The 14757-nt window shown below is 37.2% G+C and overlaps 1 protein-coding gene across 1 annotated transcript in view; it reads left to right on the top strand.

Moving 5' to 3' along the window:
• Nucleotides 1–14757, top strand: part of GRID2 (glutamate ionotropic receptor delta type subunit 2) — a 1630498-nt gene that overhangs the window by 1474335 nt on the left and 141406 nt on the right. The window contains exon 14 of the mRNA XM_018049306.1: nt 6156–6322. Within this exon, the coding sequence (XP_017904795.1) occupies nt 6156–6322 (167 nt within the window). The remainder of the gene's footprint in view (nt 1–6155; nt 6323–14757) is intronic.

The following is a 14757-nucleotide window of genomic DNA, read 5'->3' as shown; positions in this document are numbered from 1 at the left end:
ATATATAGTGGAATATTTCTCAGCTCTAAAAAATGTATTTTAGTCAGTCTTAATGAGATGGATGAACTTAGAGCCTATTATACACAGTGAAGCAAGTCATAAAGAGAAAGACAAATATTGTATATTAAGGCATGTGTATGAAATCTAGAAAGATGGCCCTGATGAACTTATTTGCAGGGCAGTCATGGAGACACAGACACAGAGAACAGACTTGTGGGCACAGTGGGGGAGGGAGAAAGTGGGATGAACTGAGAGAGCAGCATGGAAATATATACAATACCGAACGTAAAACAGAGAGCCAGTGGGAATTTGCTGTGCGACACCGGGAGATCAACCCAGTGGTCTGTGACAACCTACAGAGAGTGGGATGGGGCGGAAAATGAGAGGGAGGGTCAAGAGGGAGGGGACATACGTATACCTGTGCTGATTCGTGTTTATGTATGGCAGAAACCAGCACAATATTGTAAAGCAATTATCTTCCAATAAAAAAATTATTTCAGAGTAATACATAATTATTAATAAAATGAAATTCAAAGAAAGATTTCTGTAGAAATGTTGTAGAAGTGGAACAAAACCTAGCTTCTAGCATGATCTCAGTACTGAGAAATCCATCACAAGCTTTTGGCATCTCAGCCCTATTATGAGGACACAGGTGCTGAGTACCGATAGCTACCATTGTCTGTCAATCACTACAGCATTCTAGGGACCAGGAAATAATATCGGAGGTAGATGACACTTTGGATTCCTTTCCTTTTTCACAAACAAGGCCTGAAATGTGTTGACATGGTTGCACTTTTGCCCTCTGATTTAACCTGTATAAATTACTGTACTGGCATGGAATTCACTGGAAAATAATGACCCAGAGTTTAGCTGCTTATCCAAACATGACCTCAACAACAAAGACCAGTTGAAAATTTTTAAATAATATCCATCACCTATTCAGATGACTTGAAAATTCCCATGCCAAACCTTCAATTATTATTCTGTTAGAAAGTGATTTTAGGTTTTGTTGATGAGTATTTTCTAGATAGTTTTAATTTAATGGTTAAAAATCATGTAAAGGACAGTGATTGTATGTTTCAGTAGATGAAAAAGGCCAGGGATATTTTTAAAAGCTAAAATAGTTTGGGTTACTATGCAACATTTCAAGGGCCCTGCTGTAGGCTATAATCATACTGTTTTAATGGTTCTCGTTTTAAAATGCATTCATAATGCTTTGTAACATTAGAATTACTAGAAGCATGTATATAATGGCAATGATAATGTTACTGTACATTTAAATGGAACTCTACAGTTCACAAAGCAGGAACAGCAGTGCTAGAACACTTTTCTAACAGCAAAGCAATATGTCTCCAACTGGGGAGGTCCCTGGATGGTTGTAAAGAAGCTGCAAGGGGATCCAGGAGGGGGAGCTGCTTGAAATAGAGGAAAGTAGCAAAAATCAAAGTAGGTTGCTAGAGGAGGCTTCAAGGCCACTGCTATCTCTCTTGTAAGTATAGACCCAGAAAGTTAAAATGACAGATATAAAAGTTGGTGATGAAGGGAAACAGAATAAGCCACTCCAAAATATGCAACACTGACATATTATTTTGAACTGCAGACACTAGAAAAACAGCAAATGCAGGGAGAGGCTTTCTCTGAAGTGCTTTTATTTGCCTAAAGATAAATCTTCTGAAAGTAACTTAATCATCATAATTTCTGTCCTTGAGAGTTTCATCATCCAAGGAATATTGACTCATCACAGAAGAGATTGGAAGTCAACACCATACAACTTTGTCACCAACTATCATACTACCCTTCTATTCTTCTAAAGGTCTTAGCTAAAAATCATTTGTGTCTGTGCCTAGTCACTCAGTTGTGTCCGACTCTTTGCAACCCCTTAGACTGTAGCCCACCAGGTAAGAATACGGGAATGGGTTGTCATGCCCACCTCTAGGGAATCTTCCCAACCCAGGGATCAAACCCAGGTCTCCCACATTATAGACAGATTCCTTTTACAGTCTGAGCCGCTGGGGAAGCCCGAGGAGGAGGGAATGTTCCCAGCCCAGGATTGCAGGTGGATTCTTTACTTTCCCCAAAATGACCATAACCCCCTCCCATTCCCTATTTAAATAGTATTGCATCCTGAATTCCAAGCCACTTCTTTGAGTTACTCAATTTTCCCTGGACATCTCCCTTGTATGCACAAGGCACACATGTCCATAAACTTCTGTTTTTCTCTTCTTAATCTGCCTTTCATTATAGAGGTCTCAGTTAAGAACTCCTTCTCTAGTGTAATTAATGCAAAAGATCAGAGATAGCAAGGACTTCGGGGTGACTATGCAGATACAAGTAATTAATATAGAGGGAACTTAACCAAGTACTTTCCCCCTCCCATACTAATATTGCAAGAATCTATCAGTTTTTATAATTATATCAAGCCTCAAGTTCAGAAGTTCTTCCTGATTATATTACTCATTTTTTTTTCAAAGCAATTTTATTTAAAAATTGTGGTGTTCATAAGATTGTCAGCCATCAAGATTTTGTATCCCCAGGTCTCAAACACCAAACGTTCCAATGCAGTAAGTTTAGGGTTGGGTCTGGAGTTTACATTTTTTAAGACAAGAATCCAGTGGTAATTCTAATTCTAATAGCATCACATTTTAAGGAGCACTAACCCATAGTACTTGACATACTGCCTAGGGTACAGGAGACACTCCATGAATAGTTGCATTGAATTATTTATCTGTTTTGAGATCCCATGGGTTTGGTTGGGGTAATTCACTCCCAACAAAAAGTATCCACTGTGCACAGTAAACTGGTCTGAAGTTTTTAAACCGTATTTCATGCAAAACTTTTTATCAAGTATCTGATATTAGCCTGACCTAAGCAAATATATATAAAGGCAGTATAGTTGTCCTTCAGTATTTGCAGAAGATTATTTCCAGGAACCCCAAAATCCAGGGTTCTTTGTATCCCCTGTATAAAATGATGTAATACTTGCATATAACTTACACATATCTTGCCATATACTTTAACTCATTTCTAGATTACTTTTCATACCTGATACAACATAAATACTATGTAAAACGTTGTAAATACAATGTAAATACTATGTAAACAGTTGCAAGCATGCAGCAAATTCAACCTCCAATTTAATCTGGGATTAATCTTTTGGGAACTTTCTGGAATTTTATTTTTTGAATGTTTTCTCTCCATAGTTGGGTGAATCCATGGGTGCAAAACCCATGGATATAGACGGCTAACTGAGTTAAGGTGGCTTCTCAGGTGGCTCAGTGGCAAAGAATCTGCCTGCCAGTGCAGGAGCCAAAAGAGACACGAGTTCAATCCCTAGGTCTGGAAGGTCTCCTAGAGGAGGAAATGGAAACCCAATCCAGTATTCGTTCCTGGAAAATCCCACTGACAGGAGCCAGGTGGATTACAGTCCACAGGATCTCAAAGAACAACACATGACTGAGCACACACACACACACACAACTGAGTTAAATATATTAAATATTTACTTACATTTTCTTCCCCTATATTTATGTTTGGCTGTCCCATTCTTTTTCCAATATAAGATTTTTCTAGTTTTGTGGATTTTTAAATTTTTGGTTCTTTGTTCATTTTAATTAATGTATTGCACTATAGAAATGTATTTTGTATATAATGTGACTGCAGTCATGAAATTAAAAGATGCTGCTTGGAAGAAAAGCTATGACAAAACTAGACAGCATATTAAAAAGCAGAGACATCACTTTGTCAATAAAGGCATCACGTTGTATACAGGATATCACTTTATACAGTCAAAGCTATGGTTTTTCCAGTAGTCATGTGCAGGTGTGAGAGTTGGAGCATAAAGAAAGCTGAGCACCAAAGAATTGATGCTTTCAAATTATGGTGCTGAAGAACACTCTTGAGAGTCCTTTTGATTGCAAGAAGATCAAACCAGTCATTCCTAAAGGAATTCAACTCTGAATATTCATTGGAAAGACTAATGCTGAAGCTAAAGCTCCAATACTTTGGCCACCTAATGCGAAAAGCTGGCTCATTGCAAAAGACCCTGACAGTGGGAAAGATGGAAGGCAGGAGGAGAAGAGGATAACAGAAGATGAGATGTTTGTATGGCATCATTGATTAAATGGACATGAGTCTGAGCAAACTCTGGGAGATATAGAGAAGGACAGGGAAGCCTGGCATGCTGCAGTTCATGGGGTCACAAAGAATGAGACTTGACTGGGCTACTGAACAACAACTTGTACTCTCTAGGATTTTCTACACATATGGTCACATGATCTTCAAATAGAAATAATTACACTTCTTCCTTTCAAATTTATACACATTTGGGCATTTGTCTTTGTCTAATTACTCTGGCTAGAACTTCCAGTACTATATTGAATTCTGCTAAGTCACTTCAGTCGTGTCCAACTCTATGTGACCCCATAGATGGCAGCCCACCAGGCTCCCACGTCCCTGGGATTTTCCAGGCAAGAACATTGGAGTGGGTTGCCATTTCCTTCTCCAGTGCATTAAAGTGAAAAGTGAAAGCAAAGTCGCTCAGTCCTGTCTGACTCTTAGTGACCTCATGGACTGCAGCCCACCAGGCTCTTCTGTCCATGGGATTTTCCAGGCAAGAGTACTGGAGTGGGGTGCCATTGCCTTCTCCGACTATATTGAATAGAAGTGGTGAAAATGGACATCCTTACCTGTTATCTCCACAGATGCTGGAGCAGAGTTGACAGGGAAATAGGGCTGCTTCTAGGACTGCAGCCAGGACCACAGTGGGCCAGCTGGCCACTGAGGTACATGCCTCCTTCTGAAAGCATCCTATATCAGCCTTAGACTCTGCCTAAATTTTTCAGCAGAAAACTGGGTCCCAAGCCTCCCACAAAGGCACATTTGTTTATGGATGGCTACTACATTAATATTTTTCTAGGGATGTGAAGATTCTGGTGGCTCAGATGAAAAGAATCCTATAATGCAGGAGACCCAGGTTCTATCCCTAGGTTGGGAAAATCCCCTAGAGAAGGGAATGGCTACCCACTCCAGTATTCTTACCTGGAAAATTCCATGAACAGAGAAGCCTGGCAAGCTACAGTTCTTGGGGTTCCAAAGAGTTGGACACAACAGAGCATCTAACACACTTGAAGCGGGGGGGACCTCCTATTCACCCATTTTGCTAACATCATTCCCTCTACCTATACTTATATATTTTTTTCTTTTTCCCTAATCATATTTACCAAAATATTTCTTTCCCCTCAAATAAGTAAATAAGCAAACAAGCAAATAAACACACTGAATATTTGAGTTAATTATTAGTTCCATCTATTTTTATGAATTGTTTTATGTTATATATAATAATTTTCTAAACTTTAACATTTATTTTTATTTTTGTTAAATTTGTAACTTATGAGTGATTAATAATGAAAAAAAGGGATAATCATTGAAAGATATTATAAATAACCCAGAAGAAATCATGTTCCCTATATGGTGATAGAGAAGGTTGTATAATTTTTTTTTTCCTCGTGCAGCACCTACCAAGTTTGACTACAAGAATACCATAGGTCACACTTGACAACAGATTAACTTAGAAGGACATAGGACAAGAAATCTTGCCAGCCAGGCAGTGTTAGTTATTTTTCTTCAATATGAGTTGTACTTACAGAATTCATTTAGAGTGCAGGTCACAGACAGGAAGATAATACGCATGTTGGGTGGTACAAAAGTCTACCTGGCTTAGAAGCCTATGAATCCAAAGGAACCAATATCTCTTATAAAAACTCCAAAAACAAGCACAATTTCCAGGGTCCTGAAAGACACAAGGCCAGCTGTATGAGAATCGCTGCCCTCAAAGAAGCTCAAAGACATGGCTTCTTCCCCTGCGTTTACTGTTCTCCCAGTTCAGATGACATTTACTACTCAGGGGTCATTTTACTATAAGCGGTGTGCTTGGAAACATAGTTAACATTCCAACTTCACTGCATTTCCAAGAGAACAGAGCTATAAATTAACCAAAAGCCAAATTCTCATACAGAATAGGTGTTTAGTTTGAAATATGGGCCCTATTATTGTTTACACTGTTAACTGTATGCCAATGTAACATTTTTTTATCCTGTCTATATGACCAAATTCCAACCTTAAACCTTTTTCCTCTCCTGTTCTTCATGTTTGCACAGGTGAAATATGGAAATTATGCTTTTGTGTGGGATGCAGCTGTATTGGAATATGTGGCAATCAATGACCCAGACTGTTCCTTTTATACCATTGGGAATACCGTTGCTGACCGAGGATATGGAATTGCATTACAGCATGGCAGTCCTTACCGGGATGTTTTTTCACAAAGGTAAGATTTGTGTGCAGTTCAAATAAGAAGAGAGAAAATACAGAAAAAGAAAATTCACTTGGTTACTCCATTTAGTTTAATACATTTTGTTTTCTTTGTTTGGAAAACCACAATAAACAACAACATAAAAGGGAAGTTATGAATGGTTGTACAATAAAACATTCATTTCCTAAAGCATGTACTAAAGTATTATTTTTCCCATTAAAAGGGAAAAGCTATTGCTGCATATAACTAGTTATTCTCAAAAAGTTGATACAGAAAATAAAATAAAAATGTAATTGAGTTTAGTCTCTGAATTTTTAGGGACTAAAAATGTCATAAAGTAAGCAAAATTCATTCATTTCTAAAAACTGCAAATCATAACATAAACTTCAGGACCAAGTTAAAATTCTGAAGCACATACTGATAGGGATATGTTTCCATCTCAGTTTTGCAAAGGGAAAACGTGAGAATTTTAGTCTTGTCATTTGGTGTCAAATTACACATGAGACTTTGTCATGGAAATTTAGGAGACAATTTATTAAGAAGTTACATTCATCCTGAAATCAGAATTTTCTGTGTTACTTAAGAAAGAAGATTTTGAAACGTGTATTTTGGATTAACAATGTAGATGAAAGTGTTGGGCCTGAAAGGTATTTTTAAAATCACTGCATTTTATTCTATCTACTACCAAACAATCTTGAACCTAAAAGAGTATAATATCTTTCAGGCAGAAGTATGTCCCATTTGACACTGATAGTTCATTTAGTTTATTACTAGATATTCTTTAGGTAAAAGCCAGACAAAAGAGAGCAAGCAGTATTGGGTAGTAGTCTGGGTAGTACTAAGGCCCTAAATTTGAGTGATATTCCCCCAAATTTCAAGATAACAAAAATCCAGGTATTGTTTAACAGAACAAGTCAGTAGTTCAAATATTTGTTGTGATTCTTCTGTTAGCTACTAAAAACCTAGATGTCTCTCCTTTTCAGCAAATGAGGATGTTAAATCAACTCTAAGGTCCTACATTAGTCACCTTTTCTGTGTAGCAAACAGCCCAAAGTATTCATGACTTGAAAAAAGCTATTTCTCATTCATGGAACATAAGGGCTGTGATTTGACTGAATTCTGCTGTGAGTTGTGGGTCAACTGCAGGTCCCTATACAGCTTCTTGTCCCAGGGACCAGGCCAGAGAAGCGGTCCTAGCTGGGATAAGTTGTTTTCATTTCAAAGAGAACTTGTGAAAGAGGCCAGCAGAACCCTGGCACCTCCTGCGCTTCTTGCGTGGGTGTGGCATACATCACCTCTGCTCACAGACCACTAACTAAAAAGAGTTTCATGGCCAAGCTCCGAATCATGGGGTATGTAAGTGTACCCTACATAAAGAGAAGACGGAAGTAAATAACTCTAAACAATAATATAACTTACTAATGGTCCCTTCTGGGGACCATTTTAAGTGTAAGACAACGAAAATATACATAAATTGGCAAGTAACATGTTAAGGTATAAATGAAGTTTATCAATTAAAGTGCATTTATGATGAGTATATACAGAGGGAATCTACTTGGAAATCATTTGTAGTCTCAGCTCAGTTCAGTTGCTCAGTCGTGTCTGACTCTTTCCGACCCCATGGACTGCAGGCATGTCAGGCTGCACTGTCCATCACCAACTCCCAGAGCTTGCTCAAACTCATGTCCATCAAGTCGGTGATGCCATCCAACCATTTCATCCTCTGTCATCCCCTTCTCCTCCAGCCTTCAATCTTTCCCAGCATCAGGGTCTTTTCCAATGAGTCAGTTCTTCTCACCAGGTGGCCAAGGTATTAAAGTTTCAGCTTCAGCATCAGTCCTTGTAATGAATATTCAGGACTCTTTTCCTTTAGGGTGGACTGGTTGGATCTCATTGCAGTCTAAAGGACTCTCAAGAGTCTTCTGCAACACCACAGTTCAAAAGGATCAATTCTTTGGCGCTCAGCTTTCTTTATGGTCCAACTCTCACATCCATATGTGACTACTGGAAAAACCATAGCTTTGACTAGACGGACCTTTTTTGGCAAAGTGATGTCTCTGCTTTTTAATGTGCTGTCTAGGTTTGTCATAACTTTACTTCCAAGGAGCAAGCATGTTAATTTTATGGCTGTAGTCACCATCTGCAGTGATTTTGTAGCCCAAGAAGATAAAATCTGTCAGTGTTTCCATTGTTTCCCCATCTATTTGCCATGAAATGATGGGACCGGATGCCATGATTTTCACTTTCTAGCTGGAGATAAAAGACCTGTGCACATGAAATAATGAACAATACAGACATTTCTATACATATGCACAGACATTTATCACTATTGCTTATTTATGCTGGGTTAAATTGTGTAGTTAAGATATTGAAAAAATTGAACTCCATACAGAATAAAGAGTTAATCCAAGGAAATATGAATGAAAGCTCTTCAAAGGATGTGAACCTTGGACTTGGACTTGACCTTGAAAGAATAGTAAAGAATAATTAGGCTGAAGGAAAAAAAATAGGGAATTCTTGGAGAAACAACGAAAACAAAAGAATAGAAGTGGGAGAGATCAGAATGTATTGGGTAACAATAAAGACATCAGGTTAATCTGAAAGAAAATTTGAAGTTTGAAATTCATATTGTAGGCTACAAGCTGCTACAAGAACCTATTGTTCATTCTGGAGCCCAGGAGTAAAATGGTGATGATGGTATTTAAGGGAAAGTTAATCTAGTTTTGATGTGAAGGATGGATTTCAGCAAAGACTAAAACAAACCAGGATGCATAAGGTAATGAAGGCTGATCTAGAATGGGGCCAAGGGAAATGAGGAGGAAGGACCAAGTAGAAGAGATGCTTCTCATCAAAGAGGCACACCATTATTTCTAATAAATATAGAAAAGAGAATGGAAAGCAAAATGGAACGAAGGGGATGCCAGGGTTTTATGGTATAAGGCCAGCAGAAAAGTTTAAGGGATGCTAAACATGAACCAGGTCTTCAAGAAAAGGATTGTGTATTCATTAGTTGCAGTTAATTGGCCTTTTCTTCACTACAGATATTTTTTTTTCTAAATTTGATTTCTAGGCCTTTTATGCAAAACAAAATATGAAGCCAATAAAATCACTACCAAACATAATAGCAATTAAAGAAATACTTAATCAATCACACCAAGTGTTCCATTTCTTACTATCCCTGTGGCACTTTACCTTATGGAGATTTTAATTCTGAGTCAATATCTTTCAGTGATCTACTGGAAAGCAATTGCATTGAGCATTATTTTTCCTTTTTTTGATTTGCATTATGGTTGCTGACAGTTTAAATTGTCCTTTTCTGTGGATCTCCTTAATAATGACAGTCTGCATCCTGGTTACCTGGACATCTGGAAGAGGAGAGAGCCAGGAGAGAAGCATAGTCTGGCTGCCCCTTTCTGTACACACATGCCATGTTAAGCTGTTACCCAAACTCTCTCCTGGAACCCAGAAAACCTCTGCATTCATTCCCTTTCACTCTAGCCATTAGGGAAAAGAGAACTCCTTTTTACTAATGGATTTAAAAGTGAGAAAGACCATCACACTTAATAATTATGTTATACTTTACAAATTATTATAAATAGTTTTAATACAGCAACTTATCCTGGACCACTGATTAGGCTGGATCACTGATTGCTCATGTGACTATATTCAATGAAATGATAATATTCACAGTGATTTTTAATAAGTAAATACTAATTAGTTCTCAGGTGACTATGCTCCTGAACCACAGATATAAGATATAAAGTACTTTAATATGTAATAAATATGAATATCTAAAATAAATATTATATAGTGGTTTAGTAGCTATATTGTCTGCTATCTGCCCAATATCTTATATGCTTATACATTTTAATGACTTCAGACCAATCATAAAATGTTGTGAATTTGTTTATTACATACTTACATATTAGTGCACAGCTGTTAGTCTACAATACAAACACTGAGTGAATGAGCCTGAAGTTGGCAAGCATCATCTTGGGCACCGGCGTCATGGGTTGTAGTGACACACTCGCTTGTACAGTTGCATGTGAGTTGACATGCAGGTGACCAGTAAGTGCTACAACAGATGACTGTAGATTCGGATAGAAGAGTTTTGTTTCCTGTTGTTGTTGTTGTTGTTCAGTCGCTAAGTCATGTCCAGCTCTTTGCAACCCCATGGACTGCAGCACACCAGGCTTCCCTGTCCTTCACTGTCTTTACTTAAACTCATGTCCGTTGAGTCAGTGATGCCATCCAACCGTCTCATCTTTATAGCCCTCTTCTCCTGCCTTCAATCTTTCCCAGCATCAAGGTCTTTTTCGACAAGTTGTCTCTTCACATGAAGAGGCTTCAGCTCCAATACTTTGGAGTACAAATACTAGGTAACTTGGAAGCAGAAGTTATTTCTATATCTCATCAAATATATGGATCAGAGTACTAGTGTGGCCAGTAATGTTTGTAATGATTTCTCTGAAACTATTTGTGCATCAAATGTTTTTTGTGGCCTTTGTCTTATAATAGTTCTTAGTGTAAGAAAATCATCAAAAGTTGTTACATTAAAGATATTTAAGAATGGAAGAGAACTGAATTTTTCACTGATATCATTATGCCATTAATAAAATTAATTCCAGTGTATCTTAGAACCTTAACTAGTCATAAGGCTAAAAAGATAACAAAAAATATTTACTGAGGATTTAGTACAATTGCACCTCTGTTTTCAAGCCTTAGGGGGTGTCAAGGAGTCCCTTTTTGCCTACTGGCTACTAATCCTTAACTTTGGGAATAGAACCACCTAGTGGCACAAAAACAAGGACATATTTCAAACTACATCGAGAATGATTTTGTTGAATTCATGGATAGTGGCAAAGATGCATAAACAATATCTCAACCACATCACAGAGTTTCAGAATTTTTAGAAATAGAATGAGCAGTAGTTCCCTTTTCACCAGGGTTGTAACTAATCTAAAGGGGTACATGATCTGCTCAGAATCACAAAAAAATCAATAAAGCTGGAAATTGTTCAATTTTATTTACTTCTGTGTTTAGTTTTCTGGTGATTATGCACCCTGTCTTCCCTTATCTTAAAACATACTGTTTAATGCTTACCGGATACAAGACCCTGGTTCTTACATGTAACGGTCTTTGAGGTAAGAACTATTATTATCCTCATTCTATAAACACAGAAACTGAGATCACAAAGCTATTGATTATTGGAACTGAGATTTAAATCCAGACAGTCTGACTACCAAAATTGACATACAGTTTTAACAAGCTGTGGTTTTTTGCTTGTTGTTTTCTTCTGTGATCCAGTATCTCTTTATTGAGCACAGATTAGATTTACAGGACAGGTTTTCCTTATCACATACTCTTAATCTGTCAGACTAAAAGCTATGTTTTAAATAAACACTGAGAGACTGCTCTCTTATTCCTCTTTTCCTCTCTCTCTTAGGGGCACAGAATAGATTAATCATAATCTTTTATTTATAATATATTTTCATTATTTGTCTATAATTGACTATTTTTGTTTCATTTTGAACTCCGTGGATATAGGCTTTTTCCTAGTGCCCATCTCATACCTACATAGAGTAAGCATTCATTAAATATTTGAGGAATGAATAAAAGACCTATCTAACTTTATGCTCAAAGATCATCCTATTTACTTGTAATCAAATATATTGAATACGTATCCTTTGTGCTCACTTGATATTTAAAAAGTCTTCTATCCTCTCATCAAAATAATTTTCTATTTATCTTGATTTCTCCAATTTTTTATATAATGAGTAATAAACGTTAAAAAGAAAACAAACAGCACAGCTCCACCTTTCTTTCTTCTTCCTACTGTAAGAAATTTTAAGCTTCCATTCCCAAAAGAAAGGTAGAAAATATTCCTTTAACTAAAAAGCATAGATTTGTAATCCTTTTATTTTCCAACTTTCTAAGCCCTTTGTTCCCTTTCCAGAAAGAGAAAAAAGCAACCTCCATTGATTGCCCATTAGCAGCTCCAGAGTCAGTCACCAACTGGCTTAAAGCTCTCTACTCAGTTGGCTGGAAGGATATAACCAGAAGCCAAAGAGACAACTGTTTTCTCTTTTCACATACAAAATACATACAGTCCTTCTGCTCTGAGAGCAGCGGTGATATTCTCAGGTACTTCTGTTGCTCAGTAATTTAGTCATACCCGACTCTTTGCGACCCACGGACTGCAGCACACCAGGCTTCCCTGTCATTCACTATCTATCTCCCAGTTTGCTCAAATTCATGTCCATTGAGTCTATGATGCCATTCAACCAGCTCATCCTCTGTTGTCCCCTTCTCCTCCTGCTCTCAATCTTTCCCAGCATCAGGGTCTTTTCCAATGAGTCAGCTCCTCACATCAGGTGGCCAAACTATTAGAGCTTCAGTATCACTCCTTCTGATAAATATTCAGGGTTGATCTCCTTGCTGTCCAAGGGACTGAAGAGTCTTCTCCAGCACCACAGTTCAAAAGGATCAATTCTTCAGCACTCAACCTGCTTTATGGTCCAACTCTCACATTCGTACAAGACTACCAGAAAAACCATAGCTTTGACTATATAGACATTTGTCAGCAAAGTGATATCTCTGCTTTTTAATGTGCTGCCTACATTTGTCATAGCTTTTCTTCCAAGGAGCAAGCATCTTTTAAATTCATGGTTGCAGTCACTGTCCACAGTGATTTTGGAACCCAAGAAAATAAAGTCTATCACAATTTTTTCACCATCTATTTGTTATGAAGTGATGGAACCAGATGCCATGACCTTCGTTTTTTGAATGTTGAGTTTTAAGCTAGCTTTTTCACTCTCCTGTTTCATCTGCATCAAGAGGCTTTTTAGTTCCTCTTCACTTTCTGCCTCTAGGGTGGTATAATCCACATAACTGAGATTATCAATATTTCTCCTGGCCATCTTGATTCCAGTTTGTGCTTTATCCAGCCCAGATTTTGTATGATGTATTCTGTATATAAGTTAAATAATCAAGGTGACAATATACAGACTTGACATACTTCTTTCCCAGTTTGGAACCAGTCCATTGTGCCATGTCTGGTTTTAACTGTTGCTTCTTAACCTGCATGCAGGGTTTTCAGGAGGCAGATAATGTGGTTCTGGTATTCCCATCTCTTTATGAATTTTCCATAGTTTGTTGAGATCTGCACAGTCAAAGACCTTAAGGTAGTCAATGAAAGAGAAGTAGATGTTTTCCTGGGATTCCTTTATTTTTTCTATTAGGTATTATTTTTTAAATTATATATACAGTTGACCCTTGAACAACATGAGTTTGAACTGCACAGGCCCACATATATGTGGATTTTTTTGTTATCCGATAAACACTATAGTACCACACAGTTTAACGTTGGTTGAATCCAGGGATGCAGAATGGCAGACATGGAGGAACCTCAGATAAGAAGGAACCTAGGATATATCAAATTTGTATATAAATTGATACTATGAGGAAGGTCAGTGCTTCTAACCTCTACTTTGTTCAAGGATCAACTGTATACACCAACACTTAAATACACACACAAACGCATATACACTGTGAAAACCAGCTGGTTTCATCACATGCACATTTTCTGTTCTAGATCAAGAAAAAGATAGTTTAGATGTGCTATTTATATAAAATAAGAAAAGAAGATGTTTCAGAAGTTGCAAAACCAGGGGAATGTCAAAGGTTCACATTCAAAGGGAGATAGTAGAAAAAAATAATAATATATGTTTATACATACATTTTTGTTAAAGATAACATATATTTTAACATTTAAATGAAGGAAATTATTTTCTTTTCTCATATAACATGCATATATTAAACAAAGAGTAGCCTCTAGAAACCACTGAAAGGAATGTAAATAGAAATGTAGAAACTAGTATTCTTAGCTCAAAGCACCTCACCCCCTTTAAAACATTTGTTTTAAATTTAGAATGCTGAATTTAGGGAACATCAACAAAAGAGAAAAAAATTAGGTAGTTTTTTTGTCATTTTTTTCTGTTTCATGAATCCTGATGGAGCTATTTTTATGACTATATCCTGTGGGCTTTACCAATCACTTTGCTGCTTCTAGTGGAGAACCTAAGTCATTTACATTTCTTTTAGTATTTGGTCAAAATAAATTCGAGTATAAGTGCAGTTGATGATATTTCCAGTTTGTGAATATTTCAAAAACATTTATCATCTGTGCACTATATGATTTGCAATCAGTTTTATTAACCTCATAAAACAGTAGCAAAATTTTAAGAAAATGGTAAGACTTTGCACATAAGAAGTCTATAGTATTCTCGCTGATGAATACAAACCCAGCCATCAGACAGTGCAGTCCCATGGAGTAGATTCTGAAGTGTTGCATGATTCTGATTTCCTTGTACTTACATCATACTGAATTTGGGGAACACTTCATCCGAGGTATAAGAGAGTGCCGTTTATAAACAAGCATCTTTATTAGA

The sequence above is a fragment of the Capra hircus genome, chromosome 6 (assembly GCF_001704415.2).
Source record: "Capra hircus breed San Clemente chromosome 6, ASM170441v1, whole genome shotgun sequence".
Taxonomy (NCBI): Eukaryota; Metazoa; Chordata; class Mammalia; order Artiodactyla; family Bovidae; genus Capra; species Capra hircus.
This window is presented reverse-complemented; position numbering and strand designations above follow the sequence as displayed.